This window comes from Pagrus pagrus, assembly GCF_965226575.1.
Source record: "Pagrus pagrus genome assembly, chromosome: 5".
NCBI classification, from domain to species: Eukaryota; Metazoa; Chordata; class Actinopteri; order Spariformes; family Sparidae; genus Pagrus; species Pagrus pagrus.
In genome coordinates this window covers 15,572,633-15,596,760 of record NC_140189.1, presented here as the reverse complement: position 1 = coordinate 15,596,760, position 24,128 = coordinate 15,572,633, and the positions used below count along the sequence as shown (strand labels likewise).

At 43.6% G+C, this 24,128-nt stretch overlaps 1 protein-coding gene across 1 annotated transcript in view; it reads left to right on the top strand.

Annotated features, from left to right (window-relative positions):
• gpc3 (glypican 3) overlaps positions 1-24,128 on the top strand; it is a 113,693-nt gene that overhangs the window by 38,342 nt on the left and 51,223 nt on the right. The window contains exon 3 of the mRNA XM_084353577.1: positions 23,310-23,995. Coding sequence (XP_084209703.1) covers positions 23,310-23,995 — 686 coding nt within the window. The remainder of the gene's footprint in view (positions 1-23,309; positions 23,996-24,128) is intronic.

The window sequence follows — 24,128 nt, the reverse complement described above, 5'->3', positions numbered from 1 at the left end:
GTTTGGATGATTGAACACAGGCATGATGGTTCTTTTGCACCGTCACATTTCATTTTCATTAATTCCTCCGTCTGTGCTCCGCTTTGTCCTCCTCACTTTCATTTTTCCAATTCATTTTGTTTCTGTCTCGGTCTGTCACTCGCTATCTGCTCTCCTCACATCACTTCAAACACATTTCAGAGAATGCACTAAAACAGAATGCACAAATATTCGTCTCATAATCTCGGCGTCTTATGATCACTCTTTGTGAACTAGAACAGCTCATTTTCAGAACTATAAAGCGGAGAAGCAGAGATCAAATGCTGCTGATTTTGTAGATACAAAAACAAAAAAAAAACCCTCTCTTTCTAATCAGAGTTTCAGTAGCTGAAAGCAGAAAACTGTGAATATTAGATTGTGCCCTTTTGAAGAGAATCCTTTCTTATGTATCTCAGAGAGAAGACACATCTGAAGAACATGTATGTAACTGCACTTACGATAATGTTTCGTTCTTTAGCTTCATTTCTAGCAAGCAAATCTGATGCATCTTCACTTGGATCTGTATTCCTCATCCGTCCTTGTGTCCTTTTTGTGGTATTAAATACATCACATGACATCAAATGTGACATGGAGGAGACAAAAAGACACATTGACCGAACAAAATATTCATTTTGATGAGGTAGTTTTCCACTTCCTCCGGATTTTTTAACTCAGGTTTCACATAATTTTATCATGTAACACAGCCCTAATTTCTTACTTACAACATTTGTGATATGCTTGTATCTTTTTTACCTTGCTGTGGTAGTCAAGGTTACCAGTGTGAACATGGTATTCGGGCATACGCAGATTATATTACTTGTCCACCCACAGCTGTTTTGCTTCGTTTCATAGAAATAAAACCCTTTTAGTTAATTTTCAGGTACCAGTGCCAACATTCATCAAATAATACAACTCTTGAGAAGAAGCCTTGACAAGGAGCTAACATTACAAGCGGTGTGTACTTAAAGGTGCAGAAAGTGATGACCGGTGTGAGAACCCTATTGAAATAGCTCCGATTATGATTTCTTTTTCTTTGGCTGAATAAAGCACATTTTGGAGGAGCTAAACATGCCAGAAAACTCATGAAACCTTGAAAATATATGAGTTTTAGTGTTTTTGGCCATGGGCCTGGCAAAATGGCTCGCTAAACAGCAGCTCCCACAGCAAGTTTCATCTACATGTGGGAAATTTGGTACGTGTATCACATCTATATCTACATTTTCTACCATTTTCAATGTAGTGTGAAAATCAAGTGTATTTTTGGCCACTTACAGTCGTCATACTTTATTGAATTCTCGACGGGAGTTAATCCAATCCACCCCAAACATTGTCACCTTAAGAATGAAAGGTTGTCCAAAGCTTGAGCTTTCGTCAGAGTCAGAGTCCCGGCCCGAAGACGTCCGATTCAGGTTTCAGGTTTCAGGTTTGGGTGTGGCAGAATGACCTGATAGCGCGCCCTACATTTATTGTAGGTGTCCCCGGCTCGTCTTAACTTAATTATACGTGGTCTAGTCTGCCCCAAACTTCAAATGGTTGACAAGAGGCCTGTCCTGAAGAGATCTACATCCCAATATTCAGTCAGAGTCACGCTCGGCAAGAGAAAGTAAGCCTTGTGTGAATTCGAGTCACACAGAATTTTTGAATTTGTTCATTCTCACAAATTAAGCCTGTACCATCCAAGATCCTACAAACTGAGCGACGTTTCATTCATGCTTCGGCTGGATTTAATTGTCTTTCTTTTTTACCACTAATCAATTCTTTTTGTCAGAGCTGCTTCTCATCTTCCCGTTCTGTGTAACTCACCTCTTTTAACTCCTGCTCTCACCGCTCACTTACTTCTTTTCACACCTTCGCCTCTGATTTCTCGTCCTCTGCCTCCTCGAGCCCTGCCACTCCTCCACCTTTCACCACCATCCACCCTAAGACGTACATCCCTCTCCCTCCCTCCTGCTCTCTCTCTCTCTCTCTCTTCCCCTTCTCCCTCTCATCTCTCTCTCCCTCCGTTCAGCCTTTTAATGTCAAAGACATTAAAGAGCTTTCCTGGAATGATAAATGTTTTATTAGGCCTCACTCTCTCTTTTTTGAAGGGTAAATACAAAGAGGAAGTGGAGGAAAAGTTCGTATCTCTGTCTCCCTCTTGACTTCATTTCCATATCTGTCAGTCTGCTCTCCCCTCCGCTGTGACCTCTCATCTCCACTCATCCCTCCTCTCCTCTCCTCTTTCATCCCATCTCTATTTCACTCCCTCATCTCGCTGTACTGGAAACCAGCGGCTTCACACTTGCCTCATAAAAGTCTGGTAATATCCAGTAATAAAAAGAGTCCCATGATGGAGAAACCTGTGGAGAAAACCTCTCTCTGTCTTTTCACAGTTATCGTTCAGTGCGTCAACAATTGTCCATCAAATCTTCAAGCATCTGAAACGCATTTATGAGCCGGTGGGGGGTTGCCAGTTGGACTTAAAACGGACCCAGCCCCGCTGCTGCACTGTTGCTGAATCTTACATTTAGCCTCCAGGTTCGTAGATGATTGTATTTCCTGTGCTGTAATAGCTGTCTGTCCTCTGGGACTGCGTGTGTGCTCCCTGTCTCTGGCACCCCTCGGCTGCGCTGCTGATTGCTCCTCCTTTCTCTAAAAATGGGTCACGTTATGTGGGCTGCAGTGTGACACCGACTTCTACCTTCATTCAGGACAGTCGGCTCGTAGCGTTTGATAACCCGCCCAGCGTGGGATAGTAATGGATTACACGTAAACGGGATTACATGTGAAATGTAAAATAAGTAACTATGATACATTTTTTAAAACAAGTGATGAGGTTACTGCTACATTGGAAAGGATTACTTGATTTCATTTTCGATTATGTCTTTAAAATATGGCGATTTTAAAATTATTACTTTTTCCATGTTAACCAATATCAACTTTTGAACAACTTTGCGTTACAAGAACAAACTCCTCCATGTGGCCTTTGAGTAAAGAACAGTAGAAATAAAAACTTGAACAAATTAAACAGAGTCCCACATGTTGTGGACTTTACACAGTACACATTTATTTTGACCGTACTGTTTTTGTAAGTGTAATTTGATTTGACCAACTGTAAATGCTGAGTACACTGTAAACAAAGTGACCTCATATTAAAAAAAATGGCGGAAACCGATTACATCAGAATTACCAAGTAAAGTAGACTCATAATCTGGAGTTGTTTAAACTTTTTAGCTCGCACAACTTAAATGTAATAGTTTACTCACCTTGGTAATTCTGAGGTAATCGGTTTCCTGACTATTTTTTAAAGTAAAGTGCAATATCTTTTCAATTTTTGAATTTGAAGTATCCCAAAAGTGTGCAAGTCTGTTTTCCTGTGATGACAAGTCATATGTTAGTTGTTTTCTTGAAATCATGAGATATTTATGTCACTTTCACGGGATAACAAATTGTTTTGTTTTTTGTTGTTTTCCCGAGTTAATGAGATAATTTATGAGAAAATGACTTCATAAAATTCATAAGAGTGGACCATTACACACAACCTCTCTTTGGCCCGTGGAAAAGAAACTGTGACATAGGTGGGTGTTTGAATGTTATAGGCCAATAAATTATTTATATAAAGTAATAAGATTGAAGTACAATCTGATGCGTTGATCAATAATAGTGATCCTTGATCTGTCATTTACACTTTAAATGAGTCGCTACATCTCTGCATTATGGCAGGTCACTGCTGATCTGATAAACACTAAGCAATAAGTTATAAGGAGCAACTGTTTGTTTTCTTGTGATGACAGGTTAATTTATCTCGGCATAACAATGCTAGTGTTCTCAAGGTAAAGAGATGAAACATAACATAATAATCAAAATAAAAATAATTAAAACTTAACACTTGAAAAGAATTCCACCTATGGCCGTTATGGGCTTCCATGCAAAAGTATTCAAAAACTATTGAGATTATTGAAATCCAATGGATTACATTATTTACAAAAATTGCCATGTATTCATTAACTGGCTACATTTCCAACTAATATGGTAAATGGTCTTGCATTTCATCCAGTCTACTAACCGCTCAAAGCGCTTTACAATACTTACGACATTCACCCATTCACACAAGGCGCCAACATGTAGCTGGGGGGAGCCGGGATTCAAACCAGTGACCCTCCGATTACTAGACGACCTGCTCTACCTCCTGAGCTACAGCCACCCCAACCTAGGACCCAACCCTGAACCCGCCGCTGCTCTGGACGCTCCATGAAAACACAGAGAATGTTTTTAAGCCAGCTTAGCATGCTAGCTGCCTGGCTCTAGTGATGGAAATGTCTGGTGAGGGCTCCACCACTTGCTACAGATATTAATGTTTCCCTCTAGGATGAACTGTAATAACTTCAATGATCCCTTAACCCATCTGGCATCCATCATTAGTGAGAATTTTAATCAACCAAAACATTGTTACCTCTGCCAAGCAGGTTATGTTTTCACCAGTGTCTGTTTGTTTGTTTGTTTGTTTGTTTGTTTGTTTGTTGGTTGGTTTACACAAAAACATCTGATGGAGGATGTGTCTCAGCCCAGAATAGACCCTATTCATTTTTGGTGTAGATCTGGATGAAGGGACAGATCGAGGATTTCTTTCTGACAGTCTGTAACATTGTGAGTTAGGGCTTCTTTTTTTAAAAATTTCTTTAATATGTCAGGGAATAATGTATGAATGTTGATTAAAAAATGTGGCTGGTATCTATTAGAGAGTACAACAGGGAGCTGTTTGGCTTTGGCGGAGGTATGCGCTCTACTGAGTGCCATTAGTTTTATCATTGAACAGCCTCAGTAGCACTTGTGTTTAGTGCTAATTAGCTAATGTTAGCATACTGACACACTAAAGTGAGTTGGTGAACATGGAAAACATTTCGCTTGCCAAACAGCCTGTTAGCATTGTCACTGTGTTAGCTTTTAGCTGAGAGCAGCACTCTGCCTAAGAACAGGCTCACACAGGCTCCGTCGACACTTCGTCTTTCACTTTCTCAACTTTAAATCAAAGTGTTGCACCTTTCCTGCACTGATCTGATGTGTTGGCTGCTGTGTACCAGAAACAGATGAAAGCTCGACACAAAGCATCCAAGCAAAATTTGCTCTCACCACAAGGCCTTCGCTGTCGGCGCCCTTCCCTCTCCATGTGCACTCACACATCATTCACGTATTCCTGATGTTTGCTGCAAAAATCCAATATTTCTCAGCTATGTTCCATTCAATCCCGGAAAGGTTGACACATTTCCGTTCTGGCTTCATTTGTGCCGTAATTGCTCCAGCCTCTTCCATTAATACACGCACACAAAAACCCGGGAGACCGCACACTCGGAGCAGCTCTACAGCATCGGAGCCATTTCCTCCATTTCCCCTCAGTTATCCTATTAGGCTATAGGGACATGTGATTGGTATGCCGGCTAGGCCAGGACTAATGATGCATGGAGCTGTAGCCTCTGGTTAGACGTCATGGACCAGAGGAAACCAGCCGGGCGCTTGTGTACGGCGCGCCACGCTGCACTAATCGGTCATCCCCCGAAACATTAAGCTTGTCAAAGTGGGTAATGGATTGGCCCAATTAACATAAGGCTTTGATGGAGAACACACCTGTTTATACACCCAAGTCCGACACATCTTTCATTTACCTCGTAGTTGTCTGGGAGACTCTCTTATCAAGGTGAATGCAATTTCATTTGGAAGCCGAGTCCGCAGACAATTAGAGTTTACTGATTATTCTAGTAACGGCAGCGACAATGGATTTACTCAAACAAAGGAGCTGAAGTAATGGCTCACACCCTTCACAGTTTTAAAAAGACTTATTCTCTGCTTGGTGATGTTAGAATTCATTGTGGATGTGCTGTGTGTGTGTGTGTGTGTGTGTGTGTGTGTGTGTGTGTGTGTTTTAGCGTGTTTGACCCTGGAGTTCAAGGACAGTCTTGTATGTGCTGCCTCTGGCTGCTCCTGTCTGTACCCAAGTGGTGTTTATTTAAGGAGCCCATCTACCCACCCACTCACTCACACACACACACACACACACACACACACACACACACATACACACGCACACACACACGCTCAGGTGCGCACACTAGACTAACCTTGTGCTCTGAAACACTGCACCCCCAGTTCTACGATGATATAAAAACAACTTTGACTGGTGTTTCTATCCTCCGTTTCCAATAGTATGCTCCAACACACACACGCGCACACACACACACACACACACACACACACACACACACACACACACACACACACACACACACACACACACACACAGTGTCCTGAAGCTCACAGTATGTCCTGCAACCCTGCTTCCCATCCTACTGGATTAATTACTCTCCTCCCTGCCTGTGATCCCCGAGAGCGTCTGAGCCGCGTTAGCCGGCCTCTGCCTCTCGCTGGTGGGCACGGAGATGGCAGCGCTCGCCCATTCATCACCGTGACTTTGGGAAGGGAGACACGAGGGATGGGGTGCGTGGGCGAGCCAGAGTAAGAGAGAGAGAGCGAGAGGGAGAGGGTTGGAAGTGAAGGTGAGAGAAAGGTGGCGGGAGAAGGGGAGCGGAAAAAGCCAGGTCCCCTCAGACCGAGGCCCTGATTAAAAATTAAAAGTGTTGCCGTTTCACTGGTTCCAAAGGTTCAGATCGTAATGTATGGATTTCTGAGGTGATCCTCAAGGGAGGAGGAGGAGGAGGAGGAGGAGGGAGTGAGCTGGCTGGAGAGGAGCACCCGGGCTGTGGGAGCGTAGGATTAGTAGGGGATGAGACACATCTTTACCTGGAGATAAATAGCCCAGCGTAGCTCAGCGCCGGGACTCTCCCTATTGTTTCCCCCTCAAAAAACGTTGTCACATTCATTTTTTATTCTGCTGGAGATGTCTTTTTCACAGGAGATAGATGAAGGCCAGGTTGGGAGGGACGAGAGGGGGAGAGAGGGGAGGACGGCACCGAAGGTTAGAGCAGCTCTAATTAATGGAGACAAAAAAGGAAAGTAAAGACAGATAGAGGAGAGGAACAGCGTGGACGTGTGTGCGTGTCGGCCTTCAGACCAGGAACTTTTGGAGTTTTTGTGCGTCTCATTTATGTTTCTGGTGACTGAGGCATCAACCTTAACCAGTGTGTGTGTGTGTGTGTGTGTGTGTGTGAGGGCGAACAAGGGAGTCCTGTTCAGCCTGTGGGATGAGAGAGGTGCAAGAAAAAGAGGCAGTGAAGAAGAAGGGAGAGGATGGGGGAGAGGGGGGAGGAGGTGAGGAGACAGGGTGAGGTGCGTCTCAGCCATTCAGGCAGCGTAGGCGTTTGTCTTTCATCTCCTCTCTCACACAAACAACAAAGCGTCTCTGAGAGTTAACCCCCCCCCAACCCACATCATGTACAATACCCTTTCTTAACGCTCACTATTTATAGTAGCGCAGGTTGAGAAGTGGCTTTGCAGCATTGTTTAATTAGGCACTTGTTTACCATTAAACTGAGTGCAGTAAATACGGCTCAGAAACTCATCTGTGTGAGCAAACAGGAGACTCAGCTGTGCTGTAGCGATCTGGCAGCAGAAGAAGACGGAGAAGAAGAAGAAGAAGAGGTGGAGGAGTGGCGGGGCAGAAAGTTTGTTTTTCCAGCTGTGGAGAAGAAGGAGAAGATCACTGCTGCATTTTCAGGGATTCCGGTTCAGCGCGACGGTCCCGCGTTACAAAGAAAGAAACAACAAAAAAGGCAGGCGAACATGATAAAATCCAGTGCTGCTTGTTGCAGAATTGAGGAAAAGAAGTGCTGGATGCTTATTTACATAATGTTTGTGCTAACAATCATGTCAACAGTGCACACAGCAGCGAGAGCAGCAGCGATGATGTAACCTGCGATCAAGACGCTCTCAGCCTCCCGAAGGCAGCTGATGAGGCAGACAAAGCAAAGTTTCATTTAATGAATTCTTTGTGAACTGAAAAGGACTCAAATCATCCTATTTATTTCTATTTTACTAATGTTACCTAATATCTGCTTTACTTGATGAAGCTGCTTTTGTCTCTTGAATGTGAGGCGCTTAAGTCTTAAAGCTCCCTCCGGTCAAAAATGTGTTTTCCTTTTTGTTCCTGCAGTCGAATGTTCGAGCTTCACGGTGTTGAATGATGTGCGTGATGACTTTGACACGAGAAGTCTATTTTCACATCCGTCTGCTCAAAGTGTAAATGTCTGATCACAAGAGGCGGGCCTACGAGCATGACTTGTGACATCACAAATAGTTTGGAAGCCAATCCTGGTCCAGTATTCATCAGTCATGAGAGTGATGTGGAAATCTGAAGCCTCCAGTGCACAAACACTGAGAATGGAGGAGACATCTTGTGTCCAGCAGATAAAATTGTGAACTGAAAAATATTCATATATATTTTTAATGATGGAGAAAGAATAGGTGCCGTGTTGGGGATCTGAATGGGGTAACTACACTTCTTTTCCTGCAAAATCGGAGATCTTTAGACCTCTCGTACTGCTCCGTAGTTTCAAACATCCCTGAGCAGCTGACAGTTTTGACAAGCTACAGTAACCATTCAAGCCCTTGAGGCTAATGTTAGCTAGCATATTACCGTTGATCGATATTAAACTGACAACAACATCTCACTTCCAGTTCTCGTCTTGTGTTGAACACGTCCTGCCGTCCATTTCCTCATCTAGGCTGCTCTTTTGTTTGTTTCTAACTGCAAAGCTCTACTACAGCATGTTGTTTCACTACGTCCGCCTCCATTTTGTTACCCATGAGATCGCGTTAGGGGATTACCCTGCTCCCTCTGGCACAACAATCTTAATAATATCCTGTAGTTAGTTATGCGCCATTATTTTCAAATCTTGTATTGTGTACGTGTTTGAGGTTAGACAGAGGCCCATCTGACAGGCTTCTCTCGATGTGCGAGATGCAATATCAAGCAATATAAAATAATTGGTTGCAATTAAGATAATAGATTATCTCTTCTCTCATTGGTGTAAAGTAGTTGGTTTTAAAACGGTGCAGCTCAGCACATTGCAAGTAGTAAGTTACAACTCGTATCGTCATGAATCTTTGGTCTGAACTGAGCTTTGACCGTTGGAGTCAGGAACAGAAATGTAAAAACATCAGTTTGTGGCTTTAGATGGAGTTACATTATATTTGTAATGTTCGTGGAAAAAACAAACCAACACAACGCAACAAGTTCTCACTGAAAAATCAACTCTATTCACGCTTCGGCTTTGTCAGAGGAGGCAAAGTAAATCCTCACAGGTCTTCTGGTTGAGTTGAACTTTCAATAACTTTAATATGCAGATTCCAAAAGCAAGCGATGTCTGACAGTTTTAACATTTCCTTCAATTTAATTTGCCGCATCATCCACTTCCTCCCCTGTTCTGAGTACGGACTGCTCCACAAAACAGTCATGGTTTCCAGAGAGTTGCGAGACAGTTGGTGGCACAGTTATGTCTTTTATTGTCCTGTTCGCCAAACAAACACGCTTTCTAACTGACAGTTAGCCAGCCCGTTATCAAGCTCCACCTGAGAGCGTCTTTCCCTCTTCAATAACACTTTATTGAATAAAACAATGTACAGTCGTCAGAATGAAATATCAAGGGAGAGTCAACGGAAAACACAGAGAAGCAGTTGTGACTATTATGTTTACAGCTCGCTGGTGTATTGGCCGTTTGCTCAGCAGTCGTCTATAGTAAATACACAGTAACTGTATTTCCCCAAAGAAAAAGTGTAGTAGGTGTAGCATTAGTATTAATATCGCTTCAATTTTTTAAATTAATAATTGGAATTAGTTTTTTCTTTAACTGTATCATCCAATGACAGTGTGAGCTCCATGGATTAAAGCACCATCATGCTTCAGAGCGGCTCCAGTTTACATCTCATTGCCGCTGTTGTTGTCTACGGTTTACTTTTGTTTCTCTGCGTCTCAGTTTTCATAAAATGTTTCCCCTGATGTCTTTCCAGATGAATCCCTTCATCACCTTGTTGAATTTAAAAGTGAGATTATGCCTCGCACTGTAATGACTATTTTCAGTGGATGCAATGTTGCGGTAAATTACAGCATAGAAAACACATTTGAATGTCCTGTACAAAGGCTTTAACCAGATTTCGATGTTTGTTGCTCGAAAGGGTTTTCATGCGCAGTGGTACTGAGCCAAATGCGTTTTTCAGATGTCAGAATACAACATGGGGATCTCTGCTCTTTTGTTCGGCCGATTGAATACGGTGCCAATCATGCTTGTGTGTTTTAAAAATGCAGAGACACTTGTATTCCTTTCATCAGTGTAAATTTGCTGGTTCACTATGATTTGCCAGCCACTGTGCCATCGTGCTTAAGGAAATATTTGCTCCCAGATTAAAGGGGCTTAGGGGCAGGAAGCGCATTTCTTTTTCTAAACAGTCTCTCTGTTTGAGATGAGAATTCCCTCTCGTCTTCTTTGGTTGAGAGATTAATGGTTTCCCTCTTTTGTTTCATAAACTGACATAATCCCAAAATCTCAGGACATCTGGTGTGCTTGTAGGAAGAGACTCCATTGGGTGTTGATTAACTCATTTACTAAGGACGGTGCCGTATCAATATTTTATTGCAGTGTAGTTTAACGGTCATGGAAAAATAAATCATGTCCAACAATGTGCCACGACCAACTGAAGCCACAACAGCAAAGAGTGTTGATTTGAGCTTCAGATGGCTCCTATTAATTAATCCCACTGGTCACAGTTGTTTCATATCCAGTTTGTAAAGCTCTGAAACTGCCATTTATGTTTTCATGACTCTCGAGTATATACAGTACATGAAACAATGTAAGTGTAGGTAAATACAAACTTGATTTCATTTGTAACAATTTCATTTGGTCCTTGAGTGTCGCTGTGTGACTTCTGGTTTATCTTTAGTTTTCTGTTTCTCTTTGGTTTCTTTTCTTGGACTTTCCTCAGCTTATTCCTGCCCTTATTTTTTTACTGATTAAAGATCCTCATCCCTCACCTGTATCCCACCATATTCACGACTGTGGTGCAATTCAAAGATGTACGGTTGCTGGAAAATGAACCTTGGGTCAAAGATGAAAGAAGGAGTTTCATGCGCCTCAGCCGCTTTAAATGGAGCTGAAAGCCTGTCTGGTGCTCTCAGAACAGGGTCCAGTATTAAGAGAGAGTTCAAGAGCATGGTTCAAAGTGTGCTGGAGGATCAGGAGCAGCAAACTTTTATTCAGTGACTGACGTTTCGATGTCATGTGCGTCTTCATCAGAGTCAGACTGACTTGGACTGTGTTCCTGAGGTCTCTGAAGTTATTTTTGACCGCGATGAAGCAGAAAGAGTTTCATCCTCACAAATTCAGAAGATACACACCTGCATGAGCAGACCAGTGGAGTTGTGTGTATGGACATCGTCATATCTACATTTTAAATAAGTTAGTTTAGGCCCCAGCGTCAATTCACATTCAGTAATTTATATCAGAGTGAAAAAAATATGTACTTTATCTCTCCTGTATTGTGGCTCAGCCTCGCCTGATATTCAGTTAAAGCAGTGTATCCGAGGTCACTTTGGTATTCTTTGCATCTACTCGCTACTGAAACTCACAGTCATAAACACAATAGGAGAGGATGTGTGGGGTCAGGCACTGATGTTCTCCAACATAAAAATAGAAAGGTCAAAGTCAGGAATTGAATGTGAGGGAAAGTTACAACACGTCTGTTGGCAGATTGTTTCCATTGCTTTCACGGTTCGCTTCTTGCTTCTGAGCTGCCTGCGTGAGATGTTCGAACAAAGGCTGAAGGACACTTGTTGCACGCTATGTTCAGATTTTGGTGTTCGTCAGAGATACCGTTCTGTTTTCGCTTTCGCAACACAAACAAAGCGTCGTCATCTTTTTCTGACTGGTTCACAGTTTTCTCCGCAGTAGCTGGCGCCAGTGATGAATACATTCTCGTTATAAACTTCACTTAAACCCTAATATTTATCCTTGTGAGTGGCTTCGTTACGCAACGCTTCCCCTGAGAAACACCATTTAGTCAGTGTTTAACACATTTATCACTCGCAGTTTTGGGTTTTCCCGTGATGTCACATCTGAAGTGATCTTTCCTCCTGCTATGTTCTCTCAATGTATCATTAGAGTAGTTTGCTACAGCAGCTTGTTGGGTGCATTTCACACTAAACTTTGCGGTTGCATCAGCATTATGAAATGTAGATATAAAGAGTTGAAAGATTCAAGATTACAGCAAGTAAAAAAATGAAAGTACAAAGAATATAAGAGTGTATGATCATGATGGGCTGTCAGCTACAGCAGAAGAGGCTTATATGTGCAGGTGAACTGGATGAATATTGTTAAGTCTCTCTGGATTCCATGTTCAGTTAATACATCTCATGAAGACGCGAACGGTACGAACGAATATAAATGTTGAATGAGCCTTCGAAAATGCTGTCTTAGCTCATTCCCCCTCTTTCTTCTTCCTGGTATCCTTTGTGGTCGTCAGTGCGATCAGGGATTCTTCCAGTTTACACTTAAAACAGCAGCATGCTGATTTATTCTCTGTCATCTTCTAAAGTCTGGCTCTGCGAACGGTCTTCTGCTTTTGCACTCGCTGTTCAACTTGTTGCCGTTTCCCAGCATCTCCTTTGTTTCGCAGACAGCTGCCTTCCTCTGCCTTCACGCACTCCAAAGCTCTCCACTCTGGATCTTTACTCTGATAACTTTTGCAGTTTTACCGAGCGTTTCTCAATCGATCTGTCAAACGCTGATGTTAAATCAGCATAAATCAATGTCTCCTCTTTTTAAGCAGCCTCTGGCTATTTCGGTTATTTTCCGCCGATCATTTCCCTCCTCTGCCTGCGTGCCTCTCGGCCCTGATGCCTCCCTCCTCAGCGACAGCTACGATAACCTTGGAGCTGCAGTTTGGAGCCTGTTGCTGAACCGCTCGGTCTAACATTTTCATCATTTTAGAGCCTGTAAAGGTTACTTTCTGCCAACCACAAAAAGCTCAGCTAGAGCTTTTTCTTCCTCCAACAATTCAGCTACACATTTTTCCTGTTCCACATCAAAGTGTGTTGGCATGTTATTTCTCCCTCGGGCTGTCCTTCCTTTCACAACGTAATCTTTGAAATTTCCCTGCTTGAAAACAGTTTGTTGATTTGGAGACACGTTTTTCTGATGTTGCAAAACTTCGGTCCATCACACACACACACACAACTGCACCGATTCAGTGTTTGGAGTCCCATTTCTGCCCACATTGTCACGAGGAAGGGATACAGTAAACACTGCAGCCCTTACACTGCGCTCTGTAATGAAACTGTCATTGATGTCCTTCAGCCCTCATGGGTTCAGGCAGTCAATTACAAACACAATCACACACACACACACACACACACGGTCCATTTGATCTCAAGACACGGGTAAGACATCTTGAGCTAACCTTGTGGCAGTGTATCATCTCACATACTGTGTAGCATTATAGAGAAAAGAGCTAATATAACTCTCAATTAATTATTAAAACAGCGAGGCACTGGCCTTTCTAATCTTTTATTAAATTCAGCTTGTATTAATTAAGAAGAAAGGTAGGATTTGTTCTCATCTCAAGCATGCACAGGCATCAAGGGGGTAGAGTGTGAGTTAATGAGTGTAATAACTTATGTTTTAATATTAACCTTAAATATTCTGAGGTCGACGCCGGCTGTAAAGCATGCAGCAGAGAGTCTAGCTTGAGGTCAGACGCAGGGGAAACAAGTCCAACATGATAGTTTGTACATCGTTTTTCAATCCGCCCCAAAGTTCTTTGTCTTGTAACGAGTCCGCGGCTCCACATTCACAATTAAGGCGGCAGCCGTCCAGTCGTCCCTCACTGTTTCCCTCCATCTCGCTCCCTCCATCTCTCACACTCCTTGTTTCTCCCTCTGTCTCACACTGTGCACCCATCTGTTTCGAGAACTTCAAAAACACTCTGTATCCCCTCGCTGCTTCTCTTTACGAGTTCACTTCAGTTCAGTCCGACGCTTTTTAAAGTCATAAAAAGCCCGACTTCAAAAAGGAACGAATCTCATCTTTCGTTGGTATTTAAGCACTTTGTGAAAAATGGCAATGCAAACATTCCTGCTGTTTCATTTGTTTCTGCGTGAAAGCGAGATGTGCTGAATTAAGCCGGTGCATGGGCGTGATGCGACGCGAGCATGAAAGATAGACTAGAGGGTGAACGAGTAGGAGTGTATTCATCCTAAACCGCGGGATCTACTTAGAGATGCATATTGGATTAATAGACCTTGGCGGCTTGATTTGGAGTGGAGTACTCAAGCTGTGTTTTTTCGTGACCTCTCTCATCTCTGCTCAACCCGTCTCCACTCTGGATGGGCTGCAGGCTTTTTATCAACGTCCTCAAATCACAACCCTGGAGAGCAACGAGAGCTGTGTGTGTGTGTGTGTGTGTGTGTGTGTGTGTCCTGTCTCTAAGTCTGTGTGCTGGGAATGGATCCATTATTGGAATAGCCTTTCACTTCTGAGTGGTAGGATTCCTCTGAGTGCGCAGATGTATCTACTGTATGTGTATTTTGTCTGCAAGGCGAGCATTTGATTGGGGTGTCAGGTCTCTCTCACCCGTTTTGGCGAGAGGTGTGTGCGATGTGTCTTGCAGCTCTGGCACTGCTTGACTCCAGCTGCCTTTGAATGCAGCTTCAAAGCTTGCCTCGCTGAATGTTTCTCTCCACACGTTCTGGCACTATTCACTAAACCCCCCCCCAACCTCCTCCTCCTCTTCCTCCTCCTCCTCTTCCTCCACCTCCTCCTCCTCCTCCTCCCCTCCAGCTCTCTGCTGTGTTTTTCCAGTTCACTTTTTGCCCTCGTGTCCTTCCCACCTCGCCGCGTCCTCCATTCCACTGCACACCGTGTCCTCTGACAGCGCCCGTTTGCCGGTCGTAGACTCAACTTTGACCTCGGCAAGGACCGCAGCGCCAGAGATCAATGGAGTCAATGGTGAAAGACAGAAATATGGAGGCAGAGGAAGCAGTCTGGCATATTCTGTATCAGGACGGAGCAGCTGTATCGGTCTGTGTGTGTCCTCTGCTTCCTGTCTTTCATTAAGACATAAAAGCTCCCGTTCCAGCATTTTGGATGTGGCTGGCTTATTTTACAATCACTCAGACTGAGGTGATGTATTTTACTATGTATGGATGTTAATATAATTATTTAGATTATGAGGATTATTCTCCAAGTCCACAAGCACAAAGCATTCATAATGAAAGCCACACATAAACGTTTTCTCCAGTAAAATAAATTTCACTCAGTCCTACTCTTTTACTATTTTTATTATTAACTTCTTCGATTAAAAGAGGTAAAGTGTGTGGTTCAGTAAAGGACACTTTTGTATTGACCTTTGATAGTAAATTGAGAGAGCTCTCAAAGAGTCGGAGCAGTTTCAAGGATTCTGCTGCGGGAACGAACCAAACTTAATATACACACATGAACTATTAAAATTGATTTGATTCAATACTTAATACCAAAACCTTGTGTGTGGGAGGTGTGAAGTTATAAAGGTTGCACCTGTGCACCTGTGTGAATACGATTGGTAGCCAGACAGTCAATGAATGAGCCGGCGATTGTACAGCATGAATAAAGAAGCGGATGTTAATCAGCAAATGTAAGGACACCTTCACTGCTCCGCCTGAACTACTGCTACACTCCTTTCACTAAACATCAGTAATTCCAGTGCAAGTTAGTTGGATGTTTTCTGGCTTCTGTAATATTATTTTTAGGAATATGACGGAAAATTCTGGTTCATTATAGGACAACTTGAGTTACATTTGGTGTTATAAAAAGTACCCAAGAGTCACACTTGAGTAAAAGTAAACATATCATGTTAAATTATTGCTTTGGTAAAAGTGAAAGTCACCCATACGAATAGTACTTGAGTTAAGGTTTTGAAGTATCTGATATAAAATGCACTTAATTATCAAAAGTACAAGTAAATGACACATGTATTTACATGTATATATAGAAAGTGTATGGGTTGACCGATTCTGGGTGATTATTGGATCTGAGATTCAGTATTTTTCTGATTAGAATGTGTCAAACGGACACTCGCAAAAACACAGCCTCCTTGGTGGAGGTAGTTAAGGATTATTAGCAACATTACTGCACTAACTTCCTCTTGTACCTCCAAATAAAGTGGTTTGGATACACTGGGTACTGGGTACCTTGTTTGTACCTTGTCTGTCTGACTCTTTGTATGTTTGTCGCAATTTTATCTGATCAATTATATTGATGAAGACAGAAAAATACAAATAATGGCCAGAAATATGTAAGAAAGACTCAAGTTATAATAAACTAGTGAATTATATTTTGTATTATTTTTGATAAAAAAAACATCCCTTCAAAATAAGAATTATGGTGATATGTTCAAAATGTGTCCGACACACTGACCGCCTCTTCAGTAAATGTGTTTATAATGAGCAGACTTGAGGTAATAAGAGCAGAGGATGAATTCTTATTGTTACTTATTGTGTCTAGCTGTGAGGAGACACTGTCCAGAAGCTCCTGGGGAGCCAGATAAATGAATGAAAGGGAAATTCTGCTACTGGAGTGAGTGTGTGTGTGTGTGTGTGTGTGTGTGTGTGTGTGTGTGTGTGTGTGTGTGTGTGTGTGTGTGCAGCTCCTGTCCTTACACCTGACTCACACCTACAGTTTGCCAAATGTTCGCCCACACTGTCACCACCTGGCCACTGCTGTGCACTGTGTGATTGAATTGTGTACGTCAGCGTGCATGTGTGTGTTTGTGTGTGAGACGAGGTGCTCTCTAACAGATGGAGTAACCTAATACATGTCTCATTTCTGCCCCGCTGTCCATTGGCCCTCATGGTCCGCTGGTGATGCTATCTGGGCCTTACCAGCATCCTGTCTGCTTTGTTCCTGGAAGCATCCCTCCCTCGCCCCACCCTTCTCTGTTCTGCTCTGCCTCGCCGCCGCCGTCCCATAAGCCCAGGGCAGCCGGCCTCGGACACACACTGGTCCCGCAAGAGCAGCATGCAGGTGGAGCTGCTCTCGGGTTACCTGGGACAGGTGGCTCTGTGGGAGTGAGATGTGTCTGGAAAAACAACATATTGTTTACAGTCAATGAACAGATGCTGCTTTTGTTGTAGAGCGGTTCATAAAATCATAACTGAATGTGGAGCCTGCTGGGAGGTTTGTGAACGTGTCAGCTCAATACTCTCATGTTAAAACTTCATTACTACAGATTTGTTGATTTGATGTTTTTACTGCAGAAATATGACATTTTGAAATGTTGCAGCTGTTGAAGGAGTCTTCCAGAAAATGTTTTCATGATTTAATGATCAAACAACCACATGATTTTTCGCATACTGTCCATTGCTGCAACACCTCTATTCACCCTCTATCTGTTTCAGCTCCTGTTTCTTTAAAGGTGCAATATGTAAGGGTTAGGGTATTTAAAATGCACTAAAACCCTCAACAGTAAATAAAGAAAGGACAGTTTTGATGTTATGACATCTATGAACTGTATTACAGAGATATCTACTGAGGTACGCAAGCTCCTGTGCTAGCGGTGTTAACACTCTGTCCCCGAGCTGTCTGAACCGCTACAGCTGCACAGCTAACTGAGCTAACTGCAGTTCGCAGGATTTAGCGGTTACACCTTTGATAAGCTGCCCCCTATAAATTTGACAGGTGGCCAATGTTTACATATCACGCCTTTAAGGCCTTCTCCTGAAAAGCCCAATCTGATCTGATTGGTCGCCCAGCGTGTTTCTGCATCAACTGTGCTGGTGTTTTTACAACCACAGTCGTGCTGAGGGTGTGGTTGTGAGCTGAGACTACATAGTTGCCACATCACAATCTTAAGTAAGTCCTGACGGCTTATTTAAAGGCACAGTTTCTATACAGGCTGTGTGCATTTCTCTGTGGATTGATCTTTTTGATATTTTCACAGTATTTATTCAGCACCTACACCTGCTTAATAATCAAGAATGATATAAAATCTCACTTTCGACAATATGGGACCTTTAAAACTGACATTTTGGAGATGCAAGGTTTCCACCTGACGCGCAGTGCGCTGGCATGTGTCTTTATGAATGGCTCTGCAGCCCTCCTGCCAGTCCTCTCTCAGCGTCCTGGACAGGTTCTGTTTTGTCACCGGGACCAGGTGGCAGTGGCTTCTCCATCCGTCTCCATGGCGGCTAGAGGTGACACCCCATCAGCCAAATGGATTAGTCTCATTGGCTGGGTAATTTATTGATGTTTTCCTCTCCAGGGGATAATAGGTGTATGGGCCGCTGATTGATGAGGTGCACGTCTGCCTCCGCAGCGCGTCAACCACAGTCAGCGGTCAGTCAGACTGTCTGGCGCGTTATGAGCAGTGCAGTTGACTTATGTAACGCTCAGACTGATGGCCTCGTGCACATCAAATATGTTCATTTGACAGGCCGTTCATAGATTATGTGAAAAGACTGTTTTATGTCTGAGCTAGAGTCACTTAGAGCTTCGAGGTGTCAGGAAGAAGTGACATCCTGCTGACACAGATTCATTTCTTTTAAACTTTAGACTACCCCGAATCTGCAGCACTTGATCACACTTTAATTGGGGCCTTTGATTAACGACATCATATGCAAAGAAAGTAGATATTACAATAAAGCATTCAGAGTGCCGATTTACAGTCTCCTCGATGACGGTGTGACGGGGTATCTGTTTAATATTGGACATGATTTAGTGGATATTCATATTTCTAATGCCCCTGGAAGCTGAGAGGCCTAAAATCCTTGGGGTAAACTTTATCTGGCTGCTGTAAGAGGTGAACAGAGGTAAAAGAGGAGAGGCAGAGACATTTCCCTCTGCTTTGTGCTGCTGATCCGTCTGTAAAACGCCCTCAGTCTCAGAGGAGAAACCGTTTTCCAGCCTCCTGCCTCCATCTGTGACACTGACAAAATAAATGCTACTGCTAATTTTAAGCGTGACCCAATACGTTCCTGCGAGCTCCCGCTCTGCTAATGTATGCTCTTGACCTCCTATAGTTGTATCCAGGATGTCACAGGTCCCTGACATTCAGCCCCTCTCCCCTCCATTAGAGGACACCTGATCCTGCACAGCCTCTCACTGATGAAAGAGAGCAAGCAGCGTTGCACAGGAAATGGGCTCAGGCTACTCAGAGCCATTGAATTGCGTTTATGAAGAGCCCTCTAGTCTTTCTCTTATCATTACAAAGTGGCTCTCCTCTTTGTGGTGTAAGAGATACTACAGGTGGCAGCTAAATTACGGGGTTTGATTTAAGAGGCTTTCATAGGAAACCAAGAAAAGGAGCAGCGACTAAACAAATGGATCCTGCTTTTGTATTACCGGGAATAGAAGAAGAATTTATACGTTCATCTGCGTGTGTGTTTTTCTGCGCGCGTGTGTGGGCGTGCCTCACCTCCTCCCAGTCTGTCTCCTTGTCTCGGCTGGCAATCTGCACATCTGCCTGCTCATTGATCACAGAGGGAAGTGCTCCGCAGACGCAGCAGGACAGCCATAGCCTGAAAATCTAAACAGATGTGCCCTGCTCCCGAGCATCCTCTCACACTCACACAAATGTGCTCAAATGTTTTTCCTAACCTTTATTCACCCAGCGACTCTATCGCCGAGCACACACACTGTTTTCCGTTCTGTTTCATATTCACACACACACATTCAAAGTTACAACCACAGCCTGCTACTGTTTGCGGCTGAGGCAGTTTGGAGATAAATGGCTCATTTAAAGCACGACTGTTTAACTTCTGCTGAGCAGCGGCCACTGTGGCTGCATGTGACCACCAGACAGGATAATTGTGTGTTGCCTCTTACTATAAAGCAGGGAACCTCTGTTTGTCTGAACCAATCATCTGCTTCACACTTGGCAGGCGTGTTGCGGAGGACCCACAGAGGTTTAGTATCTTTAGTTCAGTTTATAAAATAATGGAACAACACACACTACAGGTAAGGTTATCGTACCAGATGGAGACATACACCACCTCATATTATCTCGTGGGGAAGCAGATGTAAACAAAATGGAGAATAGCATGGTGCAACGACTTTCTGCAGTAAGGTGCTGCAGTGAGAAAAAAACAATAGCAGAGGGTCAAATGATACAGTTAACACAGGTTTTCTATTCTTCAGCTAGAACTGAAGGTGAGATGATGCTAGCTAATGTTAGCATCAAGGGCGACAGTGTTTACCATTGCTTGGCAGCGACATCTGCTCCTGTTACCTTTCTCATTGGTTTGTTGAGGTACGGTTTGGAAAGTACCAATGTAATCATCCATTATACTTGTAATCAGCCGTATATCGAACATGTTTGATATTATCTGTGAGCTGCTCGGGTGGCTTAAGACTGAATCTGTAAGCCCCTCTCATTACCAGATCATCTTTGGCAAACACCAGTACCAATCAAGACCAGGACCAGATTTTCTCAGATTTCTTCAGGAGGGGTGGGTCTGTGTTTATTGTTGGAAATTAACATTTTCAGATCTTTTCCTGATGAAATGAGTGTGTCAGGGCCACACCTGGTGGAGATGACAATGACGATGATGTAAAAAATCTGGGGTTTATCAATACACATTTCATGAGGCTTTGACTTCACTGAAGCTATGTTCATGTGAGCTTTAAAGCCCCAATGATGCACACACTGTTAGGGGATGCAGCTACATCATGGCAGGTATATTGCTCAGTATCCAAGAAAGCACAGTGTCATGTAATTTTGTTTGACCGAGCGTCTCCTGAAAGCTGCGAGCAGCAATACCAAAAACTGGCACTGCACTAGTTTCATTTAATTTCCCAAGATTATCTTGAGCCAGTTGATTTAAAGACATCATCATTTAACAACAACGTACTGGGCTCGGTTTAAAAAAATGCTTTCAAACTCAAACACACAGTCTTGTTGTGAGCATACTTTTTATGTGACCTCTCTTTTTTTAGAGGTATGCAGAACGAGATAACATCACAGAATATTCATAGAACTTTGTCCATCAACAGGGAAAATAACTCCTTTATGAAAAGTTACTCAAATAAAAATGGAAATTGATTTTATGTGTTATTGATTCTGTTTATTGTTCTGATTCTTTATTGGTTCTTGATCAGTTTTCAGTGTGGACAAAACGTAGGCCTATGCAGGTTTTCAGAGTCAACACAGCTGTTTTATTAAGTCTGAACACAGTGTAGACAGAGTAGAAAAAAGCTGCCAAAAGTCTGTCATCATCTAAACTGGATTAAATGAAAGAATATTTGTTATCATGCAGGTTTTCTCAGTCAAAGAAAGAAATCTGCTAAGCCTGCCTGCATGGCGCAAATGCTATTAAAACAGGATATTTACCCTCGGTCACGGACGCGCTGCTCGGTTGAAAAGCAGTGGCGCTTGTGCTTAGAGCATCAGATACGTGGCATTCCTGGAACTTTACTCATAAAGATGTTTCAGCATATTGCCGGCGTGTCCTCCCTTACATGAAATTATAATTTTACGAACATTGGAACTAGAACTGTTTTCATCTTTCCTCTTGAAATGAAGTCTTTGGACTGTCTCTTCCTCTTCGCCATGACTTCTTCTTGTTACAAGTTTCCAGCAGGGTAGACACATGAGTTTGACGTCATTATTTTGCAATGCACAACTGTAAGAAAAACATGCCGGCATCGATAAAGAATCAGATAAGCTCGGAGGTGTACGATTCTGATCAATCTGGCAATTGGAAATCGGTTCTCAACTGGAACCAATTCTTGATTCCCATCTCTAACCAAACGCTGAATGTAAATGATGCTAGAGATGTACACTCCGGCTGTGTGTGTGCAGCGTGTACAGTGCTTATGTCTTATTTTTGTAGCAGCTGAGGCTTTGACTGATTTGAAAGATTAACAGAAAATCCAGTTCTTTCTGTAATTTTCCTCCTTCTCTCATTATCTCTGTAAGTTAATGAATTGGGTCATAAAGCCTCAAATTAAGCACAATTTTCACTTAAGCTGAAACTTTTCCAACTCACACAGATGTGTCTGCACCGCAGTTCACACCACCCAGAACCATTTGCATTCTACTCATGCACTTGCATCTATTTACTATTATAATACATCTTAATTTTAGCTGCAAAGTTTTTTTTGTTATGAATTCAACTCTGAATTTGAGGGGGAAAAAAGATTATGGTAATTCTTTTTGCAAAAGTTCATGGCTGAAATGCACTCCCCCAGCAGTTAGCGGAGAGAGGGAGGGATGCTCATTTCCTTTGCTCAGATACTGTCATATTTTCACAGTGTGGCCCTCTAAATTGCACACAGACGAACACATTAAACGTCCTACACAAAAGAAACAGAGCTGTCACATCGTTTCTCAGTTCTGTCCAAGGACCCAGAGCTCTGTGTAGGCCGACGAGCGTCATTTGACCTCAGAGAAGCATGAAGAGAAAGAAATTAAACTATTCGAGCGAGAAATATCAAATAACAGAGATAAAATGGCGAGCTTTTGGAGCACAAAAACCAATAACTTCCTCTAATGTCCCCTAAACCAGCACTTCCCCCGCCCTCACAAAGCAGTCGTGGCTATCACTCTCAACAAAGTGATGTAGTGGACTAGCTGCGCTATAAATGGGATTTCGGCATCCCGAGCTATTCTCCTGTCCAAAGCTTCATTTCACTGACTCTCAGCTCCCCTGCTAAGTTCAGTAATGGAGCTTTAAATCCCCTCTGTTGTTGGGTCCTCACTCATTTTGCTACCGGGTCGATGATAGAGCTCTCGCTTCTTATGCCACCTTGTTGATAAGACTTCACTTTGTGCCTTGAAATGCTGCTGATTATTTTCCCTCCTCGCATCAGCCACGCACGCCTCCCTCCTGCATGCTCTGGATGCTTTCCTCCCTGCAGACACCCTCACGGTCGTGCCTCTCCCGGCTGACTAATATATTGAGATTAATACTCTCTTCTAAAGGGACTTTTTTTAAGATCCTGTGAGCTCTTTAGTCGTGTTGACGGGTCAAACCCCAAATCTTCCTTTCTTTCTGTTACAGATGCTTTGATCGCCTGTTAGTGCTGTGTGTGTTTGTGCTGTGCATGTGGGAACAGTCCCATTAGAGACAACAACAGATTGAGAAAAACTGGGAAAAGTGAAAGAGAGGCTATGCGTGGGAAGATCCCTCTGACTCTGATCATTAAGGATGGGATGAATGTTTGTGGGGAACTGCATCTATTTGACTGTTTCATGTTTTTGAGCGAGGTTGCTGCCTTTTTTCTGACAGCTTGCCATTGTTGTGATTACTGGGGCATATCATCACCAGCTTTCAGCAAAAAGTTGTCCCACCTTTCGCTGCATCTGACTCCATCTTGTGTTGTTCTCTTGCCGTCTTTCAGAGGCCTTCGACCTGGTGCTGCGACACGGCCGTAACTCCACCCTCGCCATGCTGAAGTCAGAGTTCCCAAGTCTCGGAGGTGGTGCCCAGAGCTCCGTTGGGCAGCTCTTCCTGGACATGTCGCTCTACATCCTGGGCTCGGACTCACAAGTCGACCACATGGTGACGGTGCTCTATGGTCGCCTCTTCCCCCTGACGTACCGCCGCCTGCTGGGGGGCAGCGTGTCCTCTGCGACTGAGGAGTGTGTAAGAGGAGCCTGGAAGGACTCAGGAGCATTTGGCCCTTTTCCCAAACTGATGATGACCCGTCTGTCTCGCTCCCTCCTGGCCACACGAGTCTTCCTCCAGGCACTGAACCTGGGCATCGAGGTTGTCAATACCACCGACCACCTGCGGCCCGGCCGGGATTGCAGCCGGGCCCTGCTGAGGCTGTGGTACTGCCCGCACTGCCAGGGCATGCTGGGGCCGCCAGCTTGCAGGGGCTTCTGTCAGGCTGTGATGCAAGGCTGCCTGGGGGGGGCTGCCGAGGTGCAGCCTCATTGGAGGAGCTACGTAGACGGACTGGGGAAGCTGGCGGGGGCCATGAGGGGAGAGCAGGACATGGAGGCGGTTGTTCTGAGGCTGCCTTCAATGATCAAACTGGCTATCAGGCACGCTGTGAACGCACGCACCCGTCTCACTGCCCTGGTGAGTTCAGTACACAAACACACCTACACAATTAGTAAGCGGCCAACAGACTGCAAATAGCACTGCATTAAAAATACAAGGGGCTGCAGTGGTGTGGGCGTCTTCCTAGGAATGAGAAAATGTAATTTTCACC